This window comes from Stegostoma tigrinum, chromosome 23 (assembly GCF_030684315.1).
Source record: "Stegostoma tigrinum isolate sSteTig4 chromosome 23, sSteTig4.hap1, whole genome shotgun sequence".
Classification (NCBI taxonomy): domain Eukaryota; kingdom Metazoa; phylum Chordata; class Chondrichthyes; order Orectolobiformes; family Stegostomatidae; genus Stegostoma; species Stegostoma tigrinum.
The window spans coordinates 47,647,084-47,674,000 of NC_081376.1; the positions used below are offsets into that span (position 1 = coordinate 47,647,084).

The 26,917-nt window shown below is 45.9% G+C and overlaps 1 protein-coding gene across 7 annotated transcripts in view; it reads right to left on the reverse strand.

Annotated features, from left to right (window-relative positions):
• fbxl16 (F-box and leucine-rich repeat protein 16) overlaps positions 1-26,917 on the reverse strand; it is a 290,017-nt gene that overhangs the window by 93,407 nt on the left and 169,693 nt on the right. For 4 of the 7 annotated variants that reach the window (XM_059654147.1, XM_059654148.1, XM_048552820.2 and 1 more), the window contains exon 2: positions 4,653-5,372. In XM_059654147.1, the coding sequence (XP_059510130.1) occupies positions 4,653-5,360 (708 nt within the window). In that variant the 5' untranslated portion in view covers positions 5,361-5,372. Of the gene's footprint in view, positions 1-4,652; positions 5,373-5,829; positions 5,946-17,294; positions 17,315-20,828; positions 20,971-26,917 lie in introns of those variants that run through there. The other 3 variants (XM_048552817.2, XM_048552818.2, XM_048552816.2) reach the window with 3 other exon arrangements.

Consider the following 26,917-nt stretch of genomic DNA (forward strand, 5'->3'; position numbering starts at 1 on the left):
ACTGGAAGGAGATTTTGAAGGGGTGCTCACTTAAAGTCATTTAGATGGTTAACATCGCAGTGCTTTCTTTCGTCAGAAATCACATGACACCAAGTTCGTAGCTTGCCAAGGGATTTCAGAGATTTGACTTCTTTGTCTTACCCTGACTAAGTCGTTTTTGCTTTTTATTTAGTCTGGATGGAGGAACAACTGGATGAAAGACAGCCATATCTCAGTTAGTTGGAAGGCGGTAAGCAGCGATGCTTGGAGGATGTCTTATCTCGCACAAGGGTCTTTGGCCAAAGGTATATCATACACATTAGGAGAAGCAATAGGTACAACAGGCCCGGAAGCTGATGGGTTATGGAACCATCTTTATCGATGGTCTTGTTAGTAACTTTACCCTCTATATTTTTTCACCTCAGGCTGCTATTTGCTGACAATACCCACTTCTTCCAGGGTGTGGCTGCATTGAGCAAAACACCAATTCCTCTTAAATGGAGGCGATCGGTTTGGTCCAACTCATCCATGCTGGCCATGTATCTCAAACTAAACTAGTTCCATTCACCTCCATCGGCCCATAACCCTCGAAACCTTTCCCATCCATGTACCTGACTAGATGCCTTTTAAATGTTATAATTGTACCAGCCTCCACCACTTCCTCACCCGGCCCATTCCATACATGCGCCATCTCTGCGTGAAAAAGTTGCCCCTCAGGTCCTTTTAAATCCTTCCCTTCCCATCTTAAACCTATGCCCCTCTAGTTTTGGGCTCCCTTACTTTTCGTAAAGGATCTTTGCTATTCACCCTATCTACGGCCCTCATGATTTTATAAACCTCTGTAAGGTCATCCCTCAGCCTCTGGCATGATTTTGTTATTGATGATTGAACGCAAGCTTTCGATGCAGAAGTCCCCAGTCTGTAGTGCCTTTCTTCTGCACTCCCTACCAGCTACTCCTCCCATTATCTTCATCCCAATTGCTCCAAAGTTGCTGCTGCTCAGTCTCAGAGACGTTTATTCCCAATGATTCTTATTTGCTTGAACCCAAGAAGGCACAGTTTCAGGTGGCAGCATTTTGACCTCTGCGAGGACAATCTGCCCCAGGCTGGCTTTCCGGTACCCCCTATTGGGTATCAATTACGGAGACGGTGCAGGGTCAAACACGCAGGCGTCCTGAGAATAAGCAACGTGTATGTCCCACTTCTGCTGTGCCAATGCTGCTCCCAGGGGGACTGGGCTCAACATCACCACCTATCTGTGGTAAGGCATAGTACAGGAGATGAACACCTCTTGGAACCCCCTAACCGCGTGTCACATCAATGCCTCCAAAATTGGCATCAGCCCGTGCAATGTTTACCTCCAATGTGGAACTCTCCAGCGTCTGCAAAGATAGCCACTAGAGAGTTTGCACAGATGCTGCACAGCACCCAAACGCATAATGACGCTGTAAGGGTGCGAGAGCACTAACTCTGGAGGTGGCCATTTTGTATGTCCTGCCCTGGAGGTGCAATCCCTTGGCAAGGACCTTCAAAATCTCTTCCAACTGTTCAAATGATTCCAGCAGTCAATGCAGAGCCAAGAGAGCGCCTCACACTTCAGCAAGGTCTCTGTCAGGCAGATCCTGTCACTATGATCAATCTTTGTGCTGTAGTGCTCAAGGCATCATCTTGTGATGATCACTCTAGTCCACTCCCTCATGTCAATTTCTGTGCTGTTGCTTGTGTGGAATGAGTGCGTGATGGTGCATGCTAAGGAAGATTATCTTCCTCTGGGGTACCTTCTTCATGGGTTCTGGCAGCTGAGGATGCCTAGAGGAAGAGAAAAAGGACAATATTTAAGTTAGCATTCAGAAACCACACAGTTGCAGAAGACATGGATATGCACAATGTAAGTTAATGTGTTGAAGCTGATTCAATACTCCATGCACTTTTCTAAGACTCCATTAGAAGAGGCAAGTCATACCAGAGGCCCTGTTCACCAAAATTCCTGGTATCAAAATGCCCTGGCACATACTCTGTCAGGGCCAAAGATATCAATAAATTACTGCTACACTTCAATTTGTCCTACTCTAATCTTTCTCCTAAAACTCCTTCTTTTCCTCTGCAGAGAGAGGGAGAAAGGTAGTGAGAGGTCAGTGAGAAAGAGACCGCAGAGGTGAGGAATAAGAGGTGAGCAGAATGATGTGTCGCTGATTAGGGTGTAAGTTTTCAGATTGTGAAGTGGAGTTGGAACTCGTGATTGTGGGTTAGCCAGGGAGGGGACAGTGTTATTCACTGTTGGTTTAAATGAAGCAAGGATGATGTGAGTGTCTGTAAATGATGAGGGAGCATATTGCTTGTTTGGCTATAGATGGGAGTCAAGAGGCTATCTGTAGAGAGAAGGACAGCGAGAGACCCATGGAATGTCACACCAATAGATACAATGGGAAGTTCTAGCAGCAACCCACTAAAGAGGGGAAAGGTCAAGTCACAACAGACTGGACTGTGATTTCTTGTGATCATAAAAAGATAATGGAGGTGATGACAACCTGCTGATGAACAGCGAGCCACCCATGTGGAATATGTCCCAACTGCAGAGATATTTGGTATTTTTCTCTTTGAACAGGCGGCACGGTGGCTCAGTGGTTAGCACTGCAGCCGCACAGCCCCAGGGACCCGGGTTCGATTCCAGCCTCGAGCGACTGTCTGTGTGCAGTTTGCACATTCTCCCGGGGTCTGCGTGGGTTTCCTCTGGGTGCTCCGGTTTCCTCTCACAGTCCAAAGATGTGCAGGTTGGGTGGAATGGCCATGGGAAATTGCCCACAGTGTTCAGGATAGTGTAGATTAGGTGGGTTAAGGAGTGATGGGTCTGGGAGGGATGCTGTGAGGGTCAGTGTGGACTTGTTGGGCCGAAGGGCCTGTTTCTACACTGTACGGATTCAATGATATTCTACGAAGAATACACGAGGACCAAGGTTAAAAAGCTAATTTCAATTTTACTGGAGTGCACCAGTGGGACTGAATGGTCTTGTATGTGTCAGCTTGGGTTTGAGAGTGCTTGCTTGCTGTGAATGCCACAGCTGGAGAATATCCCCTAGTCACCCTGATGTTGACTCTATCTCACCCTGAATGCTGGAATTCTGTCCCGTTTGAAAGGAATTAGGATGAGAGAATTTCAATCAACCTAAAAATAAAAATCCTGAAATTCAAACATCAACCCTATCAGTGTATCACCATTGCCACAGTCACAGTCTTCGAATCTCCATTCTTCTTGAACAATTCAGAGATGTTTGCATATGTTTTAAAACTTCTACTTTTTTGGACTCACCTATTTCTAATTTGTATTGTGTTACCAATTCTTGCCACACTGAGTAATTAATAAACTCACTCTTCTTGTTGTTTTAAAAAAAAGCCCAGTTAAATCAGCTACTTTTAAGTATAAGGTCGTTTGGGTCTGGAAGAAGCGCAAGAGAAGGGATGTGATTGTAAGTTAACCTTGTTGCAACTAGCTGATGGCGGGCGGGGGGGGGGGGGCGGTTGCGGTGCAGGGGTGTGAATGAAGAAGGGGAGTCGGTTCGTACCCTCGTCACACAGGAATTTAAGGCTTTGGGGTATCCATCAGGTACCATAACAAATTGGGAAGCGTCAGGTGGGTGTAACAGCTGGATCGTGAATAATGTGATAACAAGGAATTACAATAGACAGGAGAACAGTGTGAAGGACTGCTGCCAAGTGATATGGACAGCACGGGGAGTAAATACAGAGTAATACTCACTATTGTCCATCCTGTAGTGATGTACTTCCTCCAAATCCTGGGAATGACAATCTTAGAATACATGATCACCGACTCCTCTCCTTGCAGTGTTTGGCAACATTCCTGGTATAGCTGGGGACTTTTTTTTGGACGCATATGTCCGCAGAGGCTTCTGAGGACCCGAACCTGTGACGTATTCTTCAGTACCTTGGAAATGAAATTAGCCACAAGGGAAGCAAGCTCTCTTTGAGAGGCTCATTCCTGATTTAAACAGATGCTGGCTAATTTGTGGGAACTGTCTCCCCGGAAGTGGATGCATTCCTGGCCAACTCAGTTCAATGGAAAACTTGGCAAACACATTGTCGAGAGGTTTCAGAGTTAAAATATCCTGGGCCTAATTTTGGCTGCAGATCAAACCAGCCCGTGCTGGAAATAGAATTGGGAACATAAAAGTATTGTTGGAATGTTTCCCGAAGCATTTGACTGCAGCAAGATTTGCTTCAGTATCCCCCGTGCTAGTTTCATACTGGGCAGGGCCCGTTCTCAGCAACATTATTTCCAAAATGCACTTGTGTAGACAGCAGTTCTGTACAACCAATTTTAAGATTATTATAACTCTTAAATATAATTATAAACAAATATTTTCCAATAGAATTTTAAAAAATATTTCAGCCAGCTGCAAGTAAAATGTTTAGTGTTATTATTTATCGTAAGTGTCTTTTCAGCTCTTGGCCACTGCAAAATAGCTCAGGACTATATGGTTACTGAGTCGTGAACATTGTCCCTTTTTTGGATGGTGATCTACGCCACACGTGGCCCACAGAATGGAAGGTTAAGCTAGAGAAAATGAGAAGGTTAGCCTGGATTATAGAGATTGCAGGGGTTAAGATGACCACAGGGTAATGGGAATCGAGTAATAATAATGATATTGACATCTCACCTCAAGTCCTGCATCAGTGATTGTCGATCTTTTCAAGCTCACTGACCTCACACCTTTCTTGGAGAGGGGGTAGTTATCTATAAACTCACAAATGTCCAGATCAGAGACTCCGATCAGGCAGAAAGAATCAAAGCCACGGATGGCAAATCCTTGCAGGTTGACAAACTCCTTCTCTCCGTTCAGAAGGATATTGTACAATTCCTTTGCATGGAGAATGGGCGTGATGCCTTCCCAGAACTTCACCTGGTACAAGACCTTTCTCCACACTTTACACACCTGCGCCAAAACACATCTCTCGCAAGAAGAAAAGTACCAGAAGAGTCGGTTGATGATCTTCTCATCCAATATAGGCAATTGCCCTTCCATTGAAGACAGTGACAGTTTTCGTTTGGACCCTGATGGCTGACATGTACTTGGTGAGGTCTTGTTAGAGTTTGGTTCCACCAATGGAATAGAGTCAGTCAGTCCACACAGAGATGAGGAGGGCACATGTGCTGCCTGGGCGAGTGAAGCCAGTTCACTGTGGTTAGGAAGAGGTGGTGGGAGCACTGTTGGAATTGATGAGGACTGGCACAGTCGGTTCTTAGCGGCAGGGGTTCCTTTGGTGATACTGGCTGATCCTAATCCATTGGACTGGGCTGGAATCTTGACTAGTCCGTTCCTGGGCAAGCAGGGAGGCTTGATGTCACTGGAGCTATGTGTAGACATTTCTCAAATTCACTGCAGGCAAACCAAGACCACAGGACAGCACATTAGAATGATGAACAAAATACATTGAAATTCAGACACATCATAGCATGGAAACAAACTGTATCAGCCAGAACAAATCACACTTATCCTCTGAGTTCCCATATCCCTTCAAACTCTCTTCCTGTTCCCACCTATCACTGTAATATTTAATACAGTCCGAAAGAACTGCGGACGCTGTAAATCAGAAAAAGAAACAGAAATTGCTGGAAAAGCTCAGCAGGTCTGGCAGTGCCCATGAAGAGAAACTAGATTATATGTTTCAGGTCTGGTGACGCTTCCTCAGGACCAGAACTGCTGAGCTTCTCCAGCAATTTTTGCTTTTGCTGTTGTTGTTAATATTTAATACAGTCCCTGGCTTCTGTCTCGATTGTTAATTTTGGAAGGGAATTCTACAGAGCCATAATTCACCATGCGAAAGGAGTTTTACCTGTTCTTTGTTTCAGCTATTCCACAGTTAGTCTTGTACCCACTCCCTTTCATTCTTGAGCCCCAAGAACCTATGGACCTGATACCTCCACTCATTTAAACACTTCAATCTCATCACCTTGTCTTTGGAATTGCTTTCACGAGGAAGATTCAGTTGCTTAAGTGATTTTTTTAATATTTGTAGTTCCTCATTCCAAGTGGCATCACAGTGAATCAGCATTGTATTCTCCTTAAGGCAATAAAAGTTGTTGCTGCAGGGTGGCAGGCTCAGTGGTAAACACAATGAGGCTTTTGTAAGCCTCAACTGTAACTTGTGTCTTTTACACTCTACACGTCTTGAGATTTAACATAAAATTCCATTAGCTTCCATTAAAAATTTATCAAATTAAACTGATCTGTGACCCTTTTCTGACCTGGTGAACTTTTACACCTCATAGGGTGATGCTGAGTTATAATGTTTGGGCCTACTCGCAGCAGGAGTGGGCAGCAAACAGGAAACAGAGTGGGTTATACCAGGGTTCTTTAACACAGCCAGGGCCTTAGCTTCCTAAATATTGGTTTCCTGACCATTAGACCTGCATGAGTGACTGGTGTGATGCAATGAGAGACAGAATGGGTCCATTCTACAATTGTTCAACAAGAGGGACAACTTCACTGATAGATGTGAGAATTCTGTCCCCGGATCTTCGGGACACCTGAAGAGAAATGTTGCTCCCAGTTGATAAGAAGATGCCAGCATCTTAGGGTCAGGCAAGAGTGGCTGGAAATGTCTGAGCAGCAGGAGCATAGGCCCTCGCTGATGGCTATGATGCCATATGAGATTCTGTGGCCATACCGAGGAAAGGGAGGTAGGGCAAGAAACCCCCATTCAATTGCCATGCACCTCAGCGTGAACCAAGCCTTCCCTATTCACTCTTCTCTCAAGACACCTTTCAGTAGACCAACTACCTCTGACACTCACCTTTATCTTATTGCCATCGCACACCCATTCCTCACAGTTACCCCCCTGTAAAATGTTGTCCTTCTAACCTCCATTCTCCATTGAAGGATGAGAGGAGATCTAATTGAGGTAAGGTGCTAAAGGGGACTGACAAAGTAGACGTAGAGTAGGTGTTTCCTCATGTGGGGCAATCTAGAACAAGAGGTTCAGGATAAGGGCTGGGAGAGTTCAAATAGAGATAAGGAGGAATTATTGCTCTCAAAGGATCATGAATCCATGGAATTCGCTATCCCAGAGTGCGGCGCACACTGGGGCATCAAGTAAATTTAAAGAGGTGATGGACAGATTTTTAATTCATGTTGGGTTGAAGGGTCTTGGAGAGACAGTAGGAAAGTGGAGTTGAGGCCAATTAGAGATTAACTATGATCATATTAAATGCCAGAGCAGGCTCAAGGGGCTGAATGGCCTACTCCTGCTCCTAGTTCTCATGCTCTTATGTTCTATTTCTTGCAATCATAACATTTCTCTTTCACAGAAGAAGAGAGGGCAGAACACTGGAGAAAGGGACTGATCTAGAGGTGGCCCTCCAGTCATTGCTTCCTGAGTGGCAGAAAAGGTGTTATTCAGCTGAATGTTGGAATGCAGGGATGCTGAACCTTGGTCATGGATAGAGAGCGGCAGAAGGAACTCTGTCGCCTTTTCCCAAGTTTTTCAGAGACAGTGTGAATAATTCGAGAGCCAGCTCTCTGACAAAGGAAGTAGGAACCTGCCCCAAGCACTGATGGAGGGGTAGCACCCCATTGGAGCAATAGGAAAAGAAGCATAGAGACTTTCAGGTTTCATAAGGGGAAATCACTTGGGCATTTTTGAATGTTTGCCAATTTGTCACTCTTATTGTCAACATTTCTGCGCAATTTTTGTTTGGGATAAGTGTGTCACAGACAATTAATGCCCTTCCCTAGTTCTCCTTGAACTTATGAGCTCTCCAGGCCAGTTAAGAGTCAATCACATCATAGGTCTGGAGTCACATCTAGACCAGAACACATAAGGACATTACTGAAACCCCAGATAGGTTTTACATCAGTTCAGTTCTGGTTACAGCTTTTACATCCAGATTTTTATTGATCCGAAATTTCACCATTTGGCTTTCAAAGCCATGTCCCTAGGACATTAAACTAATAGCAACAAACTGACGATGTTGGAAATCTGAAATACAAACTGAAAGTGCTGCAGAAACTCAGCAGGTTTGGCAGAGTCTGTCGCGAGAGAACAGAGTTAATGTTTCGAGTCTGATGTGACTCCATTTCAGAACTGAAGAACTCCAGTTCTGAACACACGCCCACTCTGTTCGAGCTTCCAACCTCCAACGCTCAGATGGTCTCCTGCTCCCATGACTGTGTTAACATTTCGAGCCCAACACGACTCATCTTCGGAAATGAAGAACTCTAATTCTGAAGAAGAATCATGCTGGATTTGAAATGTTAATTCTGTTTCCGTCTGCACAGATGCTGCCAGATCCCTGTTGCGTTTTCCTAGCATTCTCAGTTTTCATCCTCAGATTGTTAGTCTGGTGTTCTGGATGACTGGTCCAGTGTCATTACCACTGTGCTGTTGACTCCCACTAAGTATATCTTGAATCCCCATTGCATTCTCGGCTCCATTTTTACCACTTACCAAGCCACATCAGCCTCAAGCTGAGACGAAGGCAAGCATTTGCTGACAGCTGAAATATTGGCAGAGGGAATGCATTGTATTAGAGTAATGGGGGTTCCCCATTGGGTTCAGCACTGGTGCTCCATTTGGCAGCCCAGGCTCCAGTTAGTTGAATCATGGCTGTATGAATCTTTCCCAGGAACTTGGGCAGGAAAGTGAGGGATTACAGGATCCCTGTTCACATCCAATTCCGTCTTGTCGTGCTACTGCTCCTCCTCTGATGATTCCATAAGACCATAACATAAGAACAGAATTAGGTCATTCAGCCCATCGGGTCTGCTCCGCCATTCTATCATGCCTGATATGTTTCTTAACCCCATTCTCCTGCCTTCTCCCCATAATCCTTAATTCCCTTGCCAATCTCGAACCTATCTATCTCTCTTAAATTCACCACCCTCTGGCTGAAGAAGTTCATCTCAGATTCAGAGTAGAGCATCTTCCTCCACCTCAGCATGGGGACAACACAGTTGATCAGTAGTTAGTACTGCTACCTCACAGTGCCAGGGACCCAGGTTCGATTGCCCATGTCTTCGTGGGTTTCCTCCGGGTGCTCGAGTTTCCTCCAACAATCCAGTGATGGCCAATTTAGTAAGTTTGGCCATGCTAAATTTCCCATTGCATACAGGGATGTGCAGGTTAGGTAGATTAGCCATGGGAAGTACATGGTTACAAGGATAGGGTAGGGGAGTGGGTTTGGGTAGGATGCCCTTCGGAAGGTTGATATGGGCTGAATGGCCAGCTTCCACACTGTAGGGATTCTATATGGTTAAGAATCAGAGTAAACTGACACCATAGCAGTGACATATCTTTGGAAGGTTAGCATGAACTCGATGGGCTTAGTGGCCAGCTTCCACACTACACGGATTCTGGATTCCAGTCCTCTATATAGACGTTGTGCTGAACACTAAGTGTCACTATCATTCTGGATACCTTTGCTGTTAAATTTGGAAACTCCAGTTCTGTCCAGGCACCTGCATCACGTCTTTGGCACCCCAGTGGCTTTCATAGGGTGTACCCTTCGGTATCCATGTGGGCACAGTCTTGTCTTACCCGTGCAACAGCTGCAGGCCATCTCGGCATCTCTTAGAGAGTGGATCTTCCATAAAAAAAGGCCAATTGCCGACTCTTTGTGGAAGAATGAAGGTCTGGGAGAGGTTTAATGAACAGGGAATGAAGCCATCATGGCAGATTTCTGGTTATCCTGTGGAGGTTGTGATCTACTGGTGGCTGTCCATCATCAACAGCAGTGAATATATTTATATTTATATTTATATTTATTTCAGTTCAACTTTAATGCAGTGAAATCCCTTCCGATGGATGAATGTTGCAGAGTAATTGAAAGGGGCCTTGATTTCTGCACAGGCCCAGTTCATGATTCTGCGGGCCTGTTGGGATTCAGCCGGCATGCCGACTCTAATAGCCCCGTGTCTGATCGAGGCTCAAAGTGCACAGATGTGGCAGCCCTCCCGAACAGGGCATCGGTCACCCTGGCAGATTGTTAAATGTTGCAGATGGCACTGGCAGGTGATTGGAAGAAGTGGGAGCCAAGGAATTCTGGGGATGTGGTGGCAGCTGGCGGTGTACTCCATTCAAATCCACTGGCAGTAGGCTTTGTGCCAGGAGGCTTCATCAATGACTTGCCTCCTGAGGCATCGGTCACGCTTAGAAAGCTGATCCTCAGTCCCCGAACTAGGTGCATTGCTTCCTGAAAGGTGCTTATCCCCTTTGTTCTGTGTGGCAGATGGTGGCTGAGGAGAGGGCAACAGCCGTTGCCGCTGCTGCTGCATTCCCTTCTTCTGGCCGTGTTGTTGGTGTCATCGCTCATCTCCCCAGCTAGGGCACATGCCAAAGCTGCCCCCATGTGACTGAGGGTGCTGACGACTGGGAAGTGCCAGTCAAAGGCAAAAGAAGTCTCAGGCAGCACTGACCTACGTTGTTTCAAAGCACCTTCAACACAGAAAACAGCAGACTGTGAGAACAGTTACCTTTCATTAATAATATGTTTGGCTGCCCCTTCAAATGGCCCCTTTGTTCAAGAGCTTTTATGCACAGGCGTTAATTGTCAGCTTTGCCAGCGACATCCATATCACTTGAAAGAATTTTGAACAAGACAAAGAAGTGACAAACATATTCTGCATTTCACAGTCAATCCCCATTGTCTAATCACTTTACCTTTTAGTCGGCACGGGAGACTGGGCATTGGAATTTAAGAAGCACAGGCCGAGGGCAAAAATGCAATTAATTGCCTTTTTGCACTTTTTAAATTACAGGGGTTTCCCACACACTTGTAAATGCACGAACAGTTAAATGTCACAATTGCAGAGTGAGTGCCCAGATGTTCCATAGCTTTCTGCTTATAAACGGTGATGGTTTAAATGTGGACACGCTTGAGCCCTATCTTTGGCATGTATGGCGTGTGCCAATTTGGCTTGCAAGTAAATAAAGTAAATGAGAACATTGTTCAAAATGAAATGTGAGTCTTAACCAATTGGTATAGAAGAGGTGAAGTGCTAAGAATCTGGTAAAGTAGAAGAAAGGTCTTTGTGTTATGGTATTTAGGGACCAGTGTGACCCTACAGATAGCATCATCCTTAACCTGAGCACAGTGGTAAAAATTGACCATGAGGGTGCTGCTTTAAGAGGGTGAAGAATGTTTTGGGTAGAACTGGGGAAAAAAAGAATAGGGTGTTCACGGACATTAACTGGACATTCCAGGTAGAATTGTTGAATGAAAGCAACGTACTGCAGTTGCTGGAAATCTGAAACAAACACAGAGTGCTGGAGAAACTCAGCAGTTCTGGAACCATTTGTGGAGAGAGACTGACAGAGTTAACGTTTCTGAAAAATAGGTCATACCAGACTTGAAATGTTTAGTCTGATTCTCGCTCCACAGATGCTGCCGAACCTGCTGAGTTTCTCCAGAATTCTCTATGCTTGCTTGGGATGCTTATGTGAATTTCAAGAGCTGTGTTGGCCGATTTGCTTCCACCTTGGCAGAATGAGTTTGATCCGTGGCAGCACTGTTCCAGGAGCCTGTGTCTCCTGCCCCCAATGATATCATCGATAAGGACTGGCTGCCCTCATTAAGGTCTAGTACTCTTCACCAGGATTAACTTGGATCTGCCTCTCTCTGAATACGGATAGCATTTCAAAGAGCAGAATTCCGTACAAATATAATTGGACAGTGCTGTCTCAGTGAGCAGAGGCAAGAGATTTGACGTGAAATTTTCACACCCACCTTGAAGGTTTTGAAGTTTGGGCAGAAAATGAAATTAGGCCGGACGCTGAATTTCTTTTTCCCAACATTGGGTTAAGCATTCACTATTAACTTCTCAGAAACTTTCAGGCAGGTCAGCTTCCTAACTGTGGTTATTGAGAACCTCATTTGTACTCATTAACACATCATGAATGCTCATTAACACACTAGCCTTATAAAATCATAGAATCTCTACAGTATGGAAGCAGGCCATTCAGCCCATCAAGTCCACACCAACCCTCCAAAGAGCATCCCACCCAGACCTGCACTCTTACCCTATCCCTCTAACCCTGCATTCTCCACGGCTAATCCACCTAGCCTACACACTTGTGGACACTATGGACAATTTAGCACGGCCGATGTATTTAACTTGCTCATAATATGGAATATTCATGAGTACAATCTTGCCAGCCCAGAACAGGTTGAAACCTGTCTATTCACAAATCCAGCTATAAACAATGTGCACACTTGGCACGGTAGACATCTTCCTCTCAGTTCCATTGAGTACAAACTTTGTCACTAACTGGGTTCCTACAGTGTAAAGGCTGAAGCCTCACCAGGTCAATCAGCTCATGAGAAGTCTCAGATTTAAGTGGTCTGCCTTGTTGTACATCAGCATTAGGGGTGAAGCCTCCCAGAGCCAACAAGCCTGCCGAATTGAGGCAGTCACTGTGGCAAATGCCAGCAAACTGAACTGGGACAGGTAATTGGGGGCTGAACTTACTCTGAAGACTAAAATCCACATAAGCCTTCAGTGAAAAGCTGTCAGATGTACACATTTCCCAGCTGTGTCTTGGAGGTGCATGAGCTGCTGTGCAGTGTCTCTCCTTTCATGTTTTAAGTGTGGGCTCTGAGAGACAATATCACCATGGTGCCATCTGTACTATATTGGTAGCCGCAATGAAGCGACAGAATTTGGTTCCAATGAAGCATCTGATGGAGGTGCCCAGCCTCTTGTGTGACAGTTCTGTGCAGTGACAACTCATATGACAATAAAGCATCACGTAGATAGTGGTACATATTCTGACATCATTCATTTAAGAAGTAATTAGACGTGCTCTTGTAATGCCAAGGTATACAAGGCTCTAGGACAAGTGCTAGAAATGTGATTAGAATAGACAGTTGCTTGTTTAAAACTGGCACAGACTCGATGGGATGAAGGCCTTTCTCTGAGCTGTCTATGGCTCTATGACATCCTCTGGTGGTGCACAGGATGACCATGGGTGCTGACCACTACGGCCTCCTCTGGCCTTGCTACCATTGCAATGAAGAATGGTGTCTTGTTGCTGTCCAAAAGGAAAAGAACTTCCTTTGTCTCCTGGACAGCCTTCAGGATTTCTTCGGGAGGAATCACAAAAACATGATAACACTTTTTACCCAGTCTCTGACATCACCAGGGAGTAGATAAGAGGATGATAAGCGTATGATTCTAGAGTGAAGTGTTGTAAGGATATCTTTTAAATATGGAGCCTAGATGTTGGAACTTAGAGGGTCCCAATGGTCTCTGAGCCTCCAACCCATGAAATGTAATTATGGACCCATGCAGGGCGGCACGGTGGCTCAGTGATTAGCACTGCAGCCTCACAGCGCCAGGGACCCGGGTTCGATTCCAGCCTCGGGTAACAGTCTCTGCGGAGTTTGCACATTCTCCCCGTGTTTCTCCGGTTTTCTCCGGGTGCTCTGGTTTCCTCCCACAGTCCAAAGATGTGCAGGCTAGGTGGATTGGCCATGCTAAATTGCCCGTAGTGCTCAGGGGTCTGTGGGTTATAGGGGAATGGGTCTGGGTGGGATACTGCAAGGGGCGGTGTGGACTTGTTGGGCCGAAGCACCTGTTTCCACACTGTAGGGAATCTAATCTATACACACCTGAAATTGGCTGAGAACACAACACACTGGAAAATCCACTCCTTCAGCAGACAGACGCAGCAACTGCTTCTCTCCCACCTCCCTGCTGTTAAAAAAAGACAAAATTCTACCTCCAGTCTCTAAATACGACATTGACCTTCGGCAAGATCTTTGGGTCTTGTAGGACATGAGCGTCCCCTCCCATTCTACCTCTGGGATAGGAAACAGAGGGTAGAACCGAATTTTTAATTATTTTTTTCCTGGTCTGTGGGTGTCATTGGTAGGACCAGCATGTGCAGTCCTAGAGAAAGTGGTGGTGAGCTGCTCTCGTCAACTTCTACAATTGATCTGGTGCAGGCACAATGCCTTTGGGAAAGGAGTTCCAACTCCAATGGGGTTAAAGAGCAGGTGATCCTTCACTCGTTTCCTGTTACATGCTCTGCGCCATATTCACCTTCCATCGGCTTCGATCGGACTGACTATCAGGAATTTTGTATAACAGTATATGAGAGAAAGTGTCATTGCACCAGCTTTGGGCTTTGAATGCTGCTCCAGAAGCCTGAAGGTCACTCACAGCCAGTGGAATCGAAATGGGGGCCTCGCTATCACCATTCGCAGCCAGCCACCCTCACAACATTCACAGAACGCTGAATGGCCTGGACAGGGTGGATGTTGGGAAGATGCTTCCATTGGTAGGAGAGACAAGGACCCAAGGGCACAGCTTTAGAGTGAAGGGAAGACCCTTCAGAATGGAGATAAGGAGAAACTTCTTCAGCAAGAGAGTGGTGAATCTATGGAGTTGACTGCCACAGAAGGCTGTGGAGGCAGGTCATTGATTCCATTTAAGATTGAGATAGATAGGTTCTTGATTATCAAAGGGATCAGGGGTTACAGGGACAAAGTGGGAGAATGGGGTTAAGGAACTTATCAGCCACGATTGAATGGTGGAGCAGACTCGATGGGCCGAATGGTCTAATTTCTGCTCCTATGTCTTATATCTAATGGTCTTATGACATGGCATCTGGCCAGTTCTGGTGGAGGGCAGCCGAGGTAACGGCCTTTAAGAAATTCCAAGGTCAAGGACTGCATGCTGAGGTATGCATTAAAGATGAGGGCAGCTGCTGCCAAGGCACGGGGGAGAAAAACCACCACCTGCGGATCCTCAAGCTGAATTTAAATGGGGGCCTGTTCCGTTATTTGTCCCTTCTGGTGCCTCAATTATCCGTAAATATAATCTTGCACAAATAAGGGATGCCTTTGGTTTGTTGGATAGAATCAAACTCCAATGTTTGTTTGTTTTCCTTGTATGCCACCCTACAGAACCAAATGGCTTTTGTGGCTGCATATGTATATAAAGATTATTATGAATAAAGTATGTTTTTGAAATAAAAAAGGATAATGCCCTATGCATATTGTTATTGAAGTAACTATTCTCCTGGATACAAAGGCAGCAAATTCTGGCTTTGTTAAAGAAATAAGTTTCCTCGGGTGATAAAGGGCAGAGAGCAGAAGAGAAAGAAAAACAATGCCAGGGTGTCGGCGAAATGTTCAGAGAATGAGGCATCCAATGCTCCATCCTCTCCTACCTCTTTGCATTCTTCCAACTCCTCCTCTTGCTTTCACATGATGTGCACATGTTTGTACCATTGACTACAGATTGCAATTATGAGCTGACAGGGGAAATCTATATGTACCTCCCATCACCACTGGGCACGTATTTATTTTAAGAGAACAATAAAGCTGTCATTCATTTTGAGAGCAGTCTAGGCTGCAGGGCCAAATGAATCCTCCAAAATGGTACTTCACACCCACATGTCCCATATATAGGAGTCCATTCTTAAATTCAAGAACTCAGAGAGAACGTCTAGGTGTGTAATTGCTTCCCAAATTTATATAACTAGCTTAATTTGTCACTACAAGCATTAGTGGTTCATGTGATCCTGGTTTGGACATTTTTACTCATCCCTGTTTATTGCAGAACTGTCAACTCTCACTCATATGGGATATGGCTTGCTTTTTTTTGAAATATTATCCGTTTTACATCACTCATACATTTAAATGGATTTGTATTCTGCCTCACGCTTTGCGATCATTCATGTCACTGCAAACATTGCCAGCTTTAAGCAGCTTTACTATCCACTGGAATACGTTGGAGGAGTTGAGCTAAAGGACACCAAGGATGTGGAGGTTTTGCAGCATCTTTTATGGCTGAAACTTCACTGATGTACAGTCATTCTCAGTTCTCCCACAATATTATTAGCAATTGTTTCAGTAATTTAAACAAAAACAGAATTGCGAAAACGAAGCGTTCTGGGCAAGAGTGTAAAATGGGGTTCTAATGGTGAATTATTGCCCTTTACTGGCTATGTATCCTAAGCTTTATCCAGGTGACTCATTCTGCTGCCAAGCCAGTGATCATTGACTGACTATAATTATAGCATAGCTTCATTAGAGATGCAATTTTACAGTTTCTGGGGCGCAACGGAATGGGTTTCTAAAACCATATTCATCAACCACTGACAGGCTTTATCTGTAAATTAAGACCGTGCAATTGCCAAAAATGTGCTCAGTTCGGGAGTTAGCTGCATTCTGAAGGCTTCACTTCAGATGGATTAAACAATTCTCTTTCATGCGCTCGGAACCAAACAACATCGGAAGTTAAAGGAGACTGTGAGGTCAGGGACTCCAATTTCAGTTTTACAGGATAGGCCGCAGACATGGCAATCTGCTTACCATATCTGCCGCCGAATCTCTGCACTGCCCGCCCCAACCCCCCACCCCACCAGCCCCAGGTTTCGTTTCTCCATCTCTGCTAGAAGGAAAATGTTAAAAATGACAGCAAATGCCCTTCATAGCAGCTGCTGCCTGAAATGATGATCATTAGATGTGGCAAAGCCCAGGAATCACTTCTGCATTTCACATTGGCAGACTGTACCATGGCAAGGACCTGGCATATGTCATCTGGCAGACGTTGGGAGCTGGCAGGAATGGCATCTCTGCAGACACAAACAACACCTCCAGCATTTTCTCCCTTTCACCAGCAAACAGGAAAGTAAACCTCCAGGAGACTTGGCAAGCTAGACTCCACCACACATATGCACATGCACACAACACAGCACAAACACACACACACACACACACACACACACACACACACACACACACACACACACGGACAAGCACAAACACATACAAGACTACACAAACAAACACAGACACAAACACACACACAAGCACACAAACACACATGCAGACAAACACACACAGAGACAAATATACACACACAAACACAGACACAAACACACACACAAGCACACATAATACACAAACACACACACAGCAAAACACACACATGCATATACGCATGCACACAGACAAACACACACACAGACAAGCACACAAACACGCACAAGCACCGACAACCACACGCACAGACAAACCATCTACACACACAGACAAACACACTCACACACAGAGGTGTTGTTAAGTGAAATCTGAGCTTGCAGCTTGCCAAGTTTTGTTACGAACTGCTTTATCATTGAACAGATTGCTTTTTAATTTTGACATACAAAGACATATGCACACAAAGCAAACAATCACAGTCATTGTCTTTTCACACTCCTTAATAAAGTCTTGGCAGCTAAAGAGAATGATGAGGTTGAGCTGGTTTCAGTTCAGATGGGTTGAAAGAGGTTTTGAATGCATTGCATACCTATCATAAGTGTTATAAAGACTGGCCAAACAACATTGACTGCAATGCATTCCTAGCAATTATTTCCATCCTTTGTTGTTACACTCTGTTCCTCCAGCCTTGTGAAACCTTTCTCCCATGACTTCTAATTGCAGCAAGAGAAGGACAGAGGCCAGGAGTGAGGGTTATCATTTATGCGCTGAAGGAAGTGAGCATCAGCTGATAGGACACTGCTGACTGTAGAGGGTAAAACTGCCTTCATTGCACATAATAACAAAGTGTGGAGCTGGATGAACACAGCAGGCCAAGCAGCGTCTTACGAGTTTATACATGGACCTTAACACAATGTGCCAAAGTGTTCCTTAACCTGGAAAGACTAGTCAGAGATATGGGAGCTGCAGATGCTAGAGAATCCAAGATAACAAAGTGTGGAGCTGGATGAACACAGCAGGCCAAACAGCATCTTAGGACCATAAAAGCTGATGTTTCGGGCCAGACCCTTCATCAGAAAAGCAAGACTAGTCAGAGATTTGGGTGTAGATTCAACAATGAGAAGAGTGAGCCTACAGAGAGACCCGAGGCATAAGCGTGAAGGTACTTTAGGTCCAGCCTCCATTGGGCTCATCTACATATTCCACGCATTTACACTCATATATGTGCCTCCAATCCAATAAATGAGCTTCATCCGCCAGCAGCAGCTGTCCTTGTACACCAGCTGTTGAAAGCAAGCATGCAGGTGCAGCACACAGTGAAGAAGGTAAATGGCATGTTGGCCTTCATAGCCAGAAGATTTGCGTACAGGAGTTGGGAGGTCTTGCTGCAATTATTCAGGTCCTCGGTAAGACCACACCTGGAGTACTGTGTACAGTTTTGATCTGTTTATCTGAAGGAGGGTGTTCTGGCTATGGAGGGAGAGCAGCGAAGGTTTACCAGGCTGATTCCTGGAAAGGCAGGACTAATGTATGAAGAGACACAGGATCTGTTAGACGATATTCTCTGGAGTTTAGAAGAATGAGGGGTGATCATATAAAAACCTATAAAATTCTAACAGGACTAGACAGGGTCAATACCGGAAGGATGTTCCCAGTGACCAGGCAGTCCAGAACAATAGGACATGGTTAAGGATACAGGGAAAGTATTAAGTACTGTGACAAGGAGAAATTTCTTCATCTAGGGAGCAGTGAGCTTGTGGAATTCTGTGCCACAGAAAGCAAGTGCGGCCAAAACATTGATTGTTTTTCAAGAAAGAAATAGATAAATAGATGGATAGATAGGCAGACAGAAAGAACAATAGATAGATAGATAGATAGATAGAAAGATAAAGAGTTCATGAGTTAAAGGAATAAAAGGTTAAGGGGAGAAAGTGGGAACAGGGGACTGAGATGGATGATCAGCCATGATCCTATCAAATGGCAGAGCAGGCTCAAGGGGCCAAATGTCCTATTCCTGTTCCTATTTTTTTATATGTCAATGCTTCTATGTTTTGTTCAGTTAGCAGGCGGTTGCCAGGATATGGAGTCACTGGGGAAATCTCCTGCTCTATTTGGCTCACTCTTGGTCAGCTATAAATTCTTAAAAGGCTTCCTTTAACAGGCATAGATATTAAATTTACATTGTTAAGAAGGCTGATGGTTGTTTCAGTTTTCTACACCATCACTTTCTTCAGTTAATCTGGAGAGCAGCACAGGAAGCAGCTTGCAATATGAGACCTGCAATCCCCTCAGACCTAGGCCCAAAAAGAATCAGAAACAGCAGCTGGAAAAACAAGCTCCCCTGATAAAAGCAGGACATCTGTCACAACTTAGCATTGCTCCCCTCACCACCAACTCAAACACCAAATCCCCAGATCCTTTTCACCATACATTTACAATTATTTCAGATACCTCCCTTCCCCTGCTTTCTCTCCACTGACACTACAGACTTGCTGAGTTCCTCCTGCAATTTTTGTTTCTGGTTCAGGCCTCCAGCATCCACAGTTCTCTGTTTTATTTTATTTGTTACAAAGTACAAAGTTTCATCTTTCATTCTTTACTTGGTTATGAGCTATCCTGCTGACTCTACTGACCAAAATCACTGGGAGCTAGGGGACATGTTCACCCCGAAACAATCTCCGAATAAAATACATTCTAGATATTCTCCCCGACTGCACTTGTGTTTCTTTTCTGAATGAACATAACATGTACTGCATTCGTGCCAGTTGTGTAATAAATCTGCTTAGCCTTTTATGAGGGAGCACTATTTGACCAAGCAGAGCATCACACACCAAGCCAGTACAATCCACTCACTCACATTCTCATGGAATGAAGCAAGGCTGATAGATAATGATGGCATTATAAGCTCTAAAACACAGAGGGGTATTTTCTAATTTGGATTATGATGTAAACATATCTTGCCCAATCAAAAATGAATCTCCTTTGACTTTGTTCCATTCAATAAGTTCATAGATTCATTTTTCTCTTAAAAGGCAAAGGAAAGAAAAATCATTACAATAGTAAATGGGGTACAGTTGTATGGTCTGATATTGATGCATAACAGATAAAAGCAATCACAAAATCCCTACAATGTGGAAGCAAGCAATTTGGCCCATCAAGTCCACACCAATCCTCCAAACTGCACCTCACCCAAACACACCCTATATTCCCCAAGGCTAATCCACCCAAGTTGCACATCCTCAGATACTATGGGGAATTTAGCATGGCCGACCTACCCAAGGTACACATCTTTGGACTATGGGAGGGAACCAGAGCACCCTGAGGAAAACTGCACAGACATAGGAAGAAGGTGCAAACTCCACGCAGCCTGAGGGTGGAACCGAACCCAGATCCCTATCACTGTGAGGCAGGAGAGCTAACCACTGAGCCACCATGCCACCAATGTCCTGTATTTTGCTGGAAATCTGAAGTAAAAGCAGGAAGTGACAGAAAAACTCTGCAAGTCCAGCCACTTTTGAGGGGAGTGCAGTAGAGTTAATGTTTTCAGTCCAGTATGATTTGTCTTCAATCATAAAAGATCTGGTCTCTGTTTGAACTGGCAGGGAACAATGCATTTCCACAACCCCAAGGATAGGCAGCAGAGACATCAAGCCGAGCAAACTTTACCTCAGCTCTCATTGCTGGATATGAACCCAAGGTCAATGCTTACTCCTGAGGAACTATGGTTAGTTTTGAAACTTGCTGAAGATGTCATTTAAAATTGACCCAAGTACATCCAACGATGTCCACTGAAAACATAGAAATGTCTGTGTGAAAAGAAACTTTAATCAGAGGTGAGGACATTGCGTGACAGATGAAGCCAATCGCATTCTCATCCTCTATCCCATCGTCACTCTCAAGGTGCCTTCACCACAGCTTCTGCTTCCTGTGTATATCATTTGTGTAGCTATAGGTCATTGGCAACACACTGTGTGGCTATCCCAATCTGACTAACCCTCAGGAATTCGCAAGATCAGAAAAATATTGGCAGCATATATAAGTTCTCAGTGTTATTGCAAGTATTTTTGATAAAATTAATTTTAAAAGGTAAATTCTGTCTGTAAATATGCATTTAGTAACTTACCACATTGGTTGGAGTCATATCTGGCATGAAGCAAAATTATTGAGATTGTTGGAGGTCAGTCATTTCAGTTCTGGAACATCTTTACAGAAGTTTTTTGGTGTAATATTCTTGGTCCAAACATCTTCAGCTGCTTCATCAATGATCTTCCCTCCACCATAAAGTTAGAATTGGAGATAATGGGAACTGCAGATGCTGGAGATTCCAAGATAATAAAATGTGAGGCTGGATGAACACAGCAGGCCAAGCAGCATCTCAGGAGCACAAAAGCTGACGTTTCGGGCCTAGACCCTTCATCAGAGAGGGGGATGGGGGGAGGGAACTGGAATAAATAGGGAGAGAGGGGGAGGCGGACCGAAGATGGAGAGTAAAGAAGATAGGTGGAGAAGGTGTGGGTGGGGAGGTAGGGAGGGGATAGGTCAGTCCAGGGAAGACGGACAGGTCAAGGAGGTGGGATGAGGTTAGTAGGTAGCTGGGGGTGCGGCTTGGGGTGGGAGGAAGGGATGGGTGAGAGGAAGAACCGGTTAGGGAGGCAGAGACAGGTTGGACTGGTTTTGGGATGCAGTGGGTGGGGGGGAAGAGCTGGGCTGGTTGTGTGGTGCAGTGGGGGGAGGGGATGAACTGGGCTGGTTTAGGGATGCAGTGGGGGAAGGGGAGATTTTGAAACTGGTGAAGTCCACATTGATACCATATGGCTGCAGGGTTCCCAGGCGGAATATGAGTTGCTGTTCCTGCAACCTTCGGGTGGCATCATTGTGGCAGTGCAGGAGGCCCATGATGGACATGTCATCAAGAGAATGGGAGGGGGAGTGGAAATGGTTTGCGACTGGGAGGTGCAGTTGTTTGTTGCGAACTGAGCGGAGGTGTTCTGCAAAGCGGTCCCCAAGCCTCCGCTTGGTTTCCCCAATGTAGAGAAAGCCGCACCGGGTACAGTGGATGCAGTATACCACATTTTATTATCTTAAGTTAGAATTGGAGATGTTTGTTGATATTTGCAGACAGAATTTTCACTTTAAAATCTATTTTATCAAAAATGCTTGAAATAACACTGAGAAATCATATACACTTCCAATATTTTTCTGGTCTGGCGAATTCCTGCGGGTTAGTCAGATTGCAGATGTTTGTTGACGACTGCACAACGTTCAGCACCACTTACAACTCCTGAGATAATGAAGCAGTCCATAAGTAGGAAGATATAGACGTTAGTGATAATGGGAACTGCAGACACTGGAGAATCCAAGATAATAAAATGTGAGGCTGGATGAACACAGCAGGCCAAGCAGCATCTCAGGAGCACAAAAGCTGACGTTTCGGGCCTAGACCCTTCATCAGAGAGGGGGATGGGGTGAGGGTTCTGGAATAAATAGGGAAAAAGGGGGAGGTGGACCGAAGATGGAGAGAAAAGAAGATAGGTGGAGAGGAGACTATAGGTGGGGAGGTAGGGAGGGGATAGGTCAGTCCAGGGAAGATGGACAGGTCAAGGAGGTGGGATGAGGTTAGTAGGTAGGAGATGGAGGTGCGGCTTGGGGTGGGAGGAAGGGATGGGTGAGAGGAAGAACAGGTTAGGGAGGCAGAGACAGGTTGGACTGGTTTTGGGATGCAGTGAGTGGAGGGGAAGAGCTGGGCTGGTTGTGTGGTGCAGTGGGGGGAGGGGACGAACTAGGCTGGTTTTGGGATGCGGTGTGGGAAGGGGAGATTTTGAAGCTGGTGAAGTCCACATTGATACCATTGGGCTGCAGGGTTCCCAAGCGGAATATGAGTTGCTGTTCCTGCAACCTTCGGGTGGCATCATTCTGGCACTGCAGGAGGCCCATTATGGACATGTCATCTAAAGAATGGGAGGGGGAGTTAAAATGGTTCGCGACTGGGAGGTGCAGTTGTTTATTGCGAACCGAGCGGAGGTGTTCTACAAAGCAGTCCCCAAGCATCCGCTTGGTTTCCCCAATGTAGAGGGAGCCACACCGGGTACAATGGATGCAGTATACCACATTGGCAGATGTGCAGGTGAACCTCTGCTTAATATGGAAAGTCATCTTGGGGCCTGGGATAGGCGTGAGGGAGGAGGTGTGGGGGCAAGTGTAGCATTTCCTGCGGTTGCAGGGGAAGGTGCCGGGTGTGGTGGGGTTGGAGGACAGTGTGGAGCAAACAAGGGAGTCACGGAGAGAGTGGTGTCTCCGGAAAGCAGACAAGGGTGGGGATGGAAAAATGTCTTGGGTGGTGGGGTTGGATTGTAGATGGCGGAAGTGTCAGAGGATGATGCGTTGTATCCGGAGGTTGGTAGGGTGGTGTGTGAGAACGAGGGGGATCCTCTTTGGGCGGTTGTGGCGGGGGCGGGGTGTGAGGGATGTGTCGCGGGAAATGCGGGAGACGCGGTCAAGGGCGTTCTCAACCACTGTGGGGGGAAAGTTGCGGCCCTTGAAGAACTTGGACTTCTGGGATGTGCAGGAGTGGAATGCCTCATCGTGGGAGCAGATGCGGCGGAGGTGGAGGAATTGGGAATAGGGGATGGAATTTTTGCAGGAGGGTGGGTGGGAGGAGGTGTATTCTAGGTAGCTGTGGGAGTCGGTGGGCTTGAAATGGACATCAGTTACAAGCTGGTTGCCTGAGATGGAGACTGAGAGGTCCAGGAAGGTGAGGGATGTGCTGGAGATGGCCCAGGTGAACTGAAGGTTGGGGTGGAAGGTGTTGGTGAAGTGGATATAGACGTTATCCAGGTTTGGGCTGGCAAGTAACATTTGCGTCACACAAGTACTAGGCAATGATCATCACCAATTAGAGCTAATCAAACTGTCGCACCAAGATGTTCAATGACAGCATCATCACTGAATACCCCACTATCAACATCCTGGGAGTTACCATGTAGCAGAAACTGAACTGGAGTGGTCAGAGGCTACAACTCATGTGCACAATAGCTCACCTCCTGATTTCCTAAGCCTGTCCACCGCTTACAAGGTACAAGTCAGAAGTGTAATGGAATATTGCCCACCTGCCCGAACAAGTGCAGTTCCAACAACACTTGAGAGGCTTGACATAATTCAGAATTATCTACAAGATGCACTGCAAAAATTCGCCAGAGATCCTCAGACAGCACCTTCCATGACTATTATCCTGTAGAAAGACAAGGGCAGCAGATACATGGCAACACCACCTCCTGCAATTTCCCCTCCAAGTCATTCATTGTCCTGACTGGGGAATATATTGCCTTAACTTCAGAGCCTCTGGGTCAAAATCCTGGAATTCCTTCCCCAACAGCTTTGTCTACACCAAATGGACTGCAGCAGTTCAAGGAGGCAGCTTACCACCAACTTCTCAAGGGGCAACTAGGGATGGGCGATAAATGCTGGCCCACCCATCGATATCCATTTCCTGTGAGTGAATTTTAAAATAAATCCTTGCAGTATTTTGACCAAATATGAGAAGTATTTAAATCGAGAAAAAGAATAATTTTTCCAGTTATAACATCCAACACAAGAACTTTCACTTATGAATAACTTGTAACATTAAAAATGCTGCGTGGGAAGGTAGAAAGAAAAGTGGTCCAGAGGACAGATTAGCTGCAGGGACCAATCTCCTCATTAACATTAGTACTAAGTATTCCCAGAGTAGTTACAATTTAGGCTGGATTCAAATTAATAATTTTGCTCTAGTTTCACTTAATACAGAATCATAGAATGCCAACAGCTTGGAAGGAGGCCATTCATGCTATAAAGCTAGTGCCAGCTATCTGCAGAAGTTATTTATAGTGAATCCCACTTCCAACCCTTTCCCTGCAAATCTTACCCTCAGACACTTAACTAATCTCCAACTGAAAGCTCGGATTAAATCTGCCTCCACGACCTTTGCAAACTGTATATTCTGGATCCTAGTCATTTGTTCCATAAATTTTTTTTTCCTCGTGTCACCTTTGATTTGTTTGCCAATCACTTTAGCCTTGTGTCCTATGGTTCTGGACCCTTCCACCAAGAGAATAGTGTCTTGCTTTATGATTTTGAATGCCTCTAGCCAACTTTCTCTCAACTTTAATAAAATGTGAGGCTGGATGAACACAGCAGGCCAAGCAGCATCTCAGGAGCACAAAAGCTGACGTTTCGGGCCTAGGCCCTTCATCAGAGAGGGGGATGGGGAGAGGGAACTGGAATAAATAGGGAGAGAGGGGGAGGCGGACCGAAGATGGAGAGAAAAGAAGATAGGTGGAGAGAGTATAGGTGGGGAGGTAGGGAGGGGATAGGGCAGTCCAGGGAAGACGGACAGGTCAAGGAGGTGGGATGAGGTTAGTAGGTAGATGGGGGTGCGGCTTGGGGTGGGAGGAAGGGATGGGTGAGAGGAAGAACCGGTTAGGGAGGCAGAGACAGGTTGGATTGGTTTTGGGATGCAGTGGGTGGGGGGGAAGAGCTAGGCTGGTTGTGTGGTGCAGTGGGGGGAGGGGACGAACTGGGCTGGTTTAGGAATGCAGTGGGGGAAGGGGAGATTTTGAAACTGGTGAAGTCCACATTGATACCATTAGGCTGCAGGGTTCCCAGGCGGAATATGAGTTGCTGTTCCTGCAACCTTCGGGTGGCATCATTGTGGCAGTGCAGGAGGCCCATGATGGACATGTCGTCTAAAGGATGGGAGGGGGAGTGGAAATGGTTTGTGACTGGGAGGTGCAGTTGTTTATTGCGAACCGAGCAGAGGTGTTCTACAAAGCAGTCCCCAAGCATCCGCTTGGTTTCCCCAATGTAGAGGGAGCCACACCGGGTACAATGGATGCAGTATACCACATTGGCAGATGTGCAGGTGAACCTCTGCTTAATATGGAAAGTCATCTTGGGGCCTGGGATAGGGGTGAGGGAGGAGGTGTGGGGGCAAGTGTAGCATTTCCTGCGGTTGCAGGGGAAGGTGCCGGGTGTGGTGGGGTTGGAGGACAGTGTGGAGCGAACAAGGGAGTCACGGAGAGAGTGGTGTCTCCGGAAAGCAGACAAGGGTGGGGATGGAAAAATGTCTTGGGTGGTGGGGTTGGATTGTAGATGGCGGAAGTGTCGGAGGATGATGCGTTGTATCCGGAGGTTGGTGGGGTGGTGTGTGACAATGAGGGGGGTCCTCTTTGGGTGGTTGTGGCGGGGGCGGGGTGTGAGGGATGTGTTGCGGGAAATGCGGGAGACGCGGTCAAGGGCGTTCTCGACCACTGTGGGGGGAAGGTTGCGGTCCTTGAAGAACTTGGTCATCTGGGATGTGCGGGAGTGGACTTCACCAGCTTCAAAATCTCCCCTTCCCCCAGTGCATCCCAAAACCAGCCCAGTTCGTCCCCTCACCCCACTGCTCCACACAGCCAGCCCAGCTCTTCCCCTCCACCCACTGCATCCCAAAACTAGTCCAGCCTGTCTCTACCTCCCTAACCTGTTCTTCCTCTCACCCATCCCTTCCTCCCACCTCAAGCCGCACCTCCATCTCCTACCTACCAACCTCATCCCACCTCCTTGACCTGTCATCTTCCCTGGGCTGACCTATCCCCTCCCTTCCTCCCCACCTATACTCTCCTCTCCACCTATCTTCTTTTCTCTCCATCTTCGGTCCGCCTCCCCCTCTCTCCCTATTTATTCCAGAACCCTCACACCATCCCCCTCTCTGATGAAGGGTCTAGGCCCGAAACGTCAGCTTTTGTGCTCCTGAGATGCTGCTGGGCCTGCTGTGTTCATCCAGCCTCACATTTTATTATCACTATGGGAGGCTGTTGAGAGAAGGTTTACCAGATTAATACCTGAAATGCCATTTGAAGCAAGGTTGGACAGGCTGGACTCTTATCTACTGGTGTTCAGAAGAGACTTGATTGAAACATGTAAAATCCTCAAGGGTCTTGACAATGTCAATGTGGAGAGGTATTTCCTCTTTTCGGAGAATTTAGAATCGGGGTGACTGCTTAAATATCAGGGGATGCCCATTTTGAATAGAGATAAGGCAAAAACAATTTCTCCCAGTCATCTCTGTAACTCTTTTCCAGAAAGAGATATTGAAGCAGAGATTTTTAAGGTAGAGGTAGATATATTCTTTTCCACAAGAGGGTGAAAGGTTATCAGCATGTGGATTTGAGAGGACAATCAGAGCAGCGAGAATTG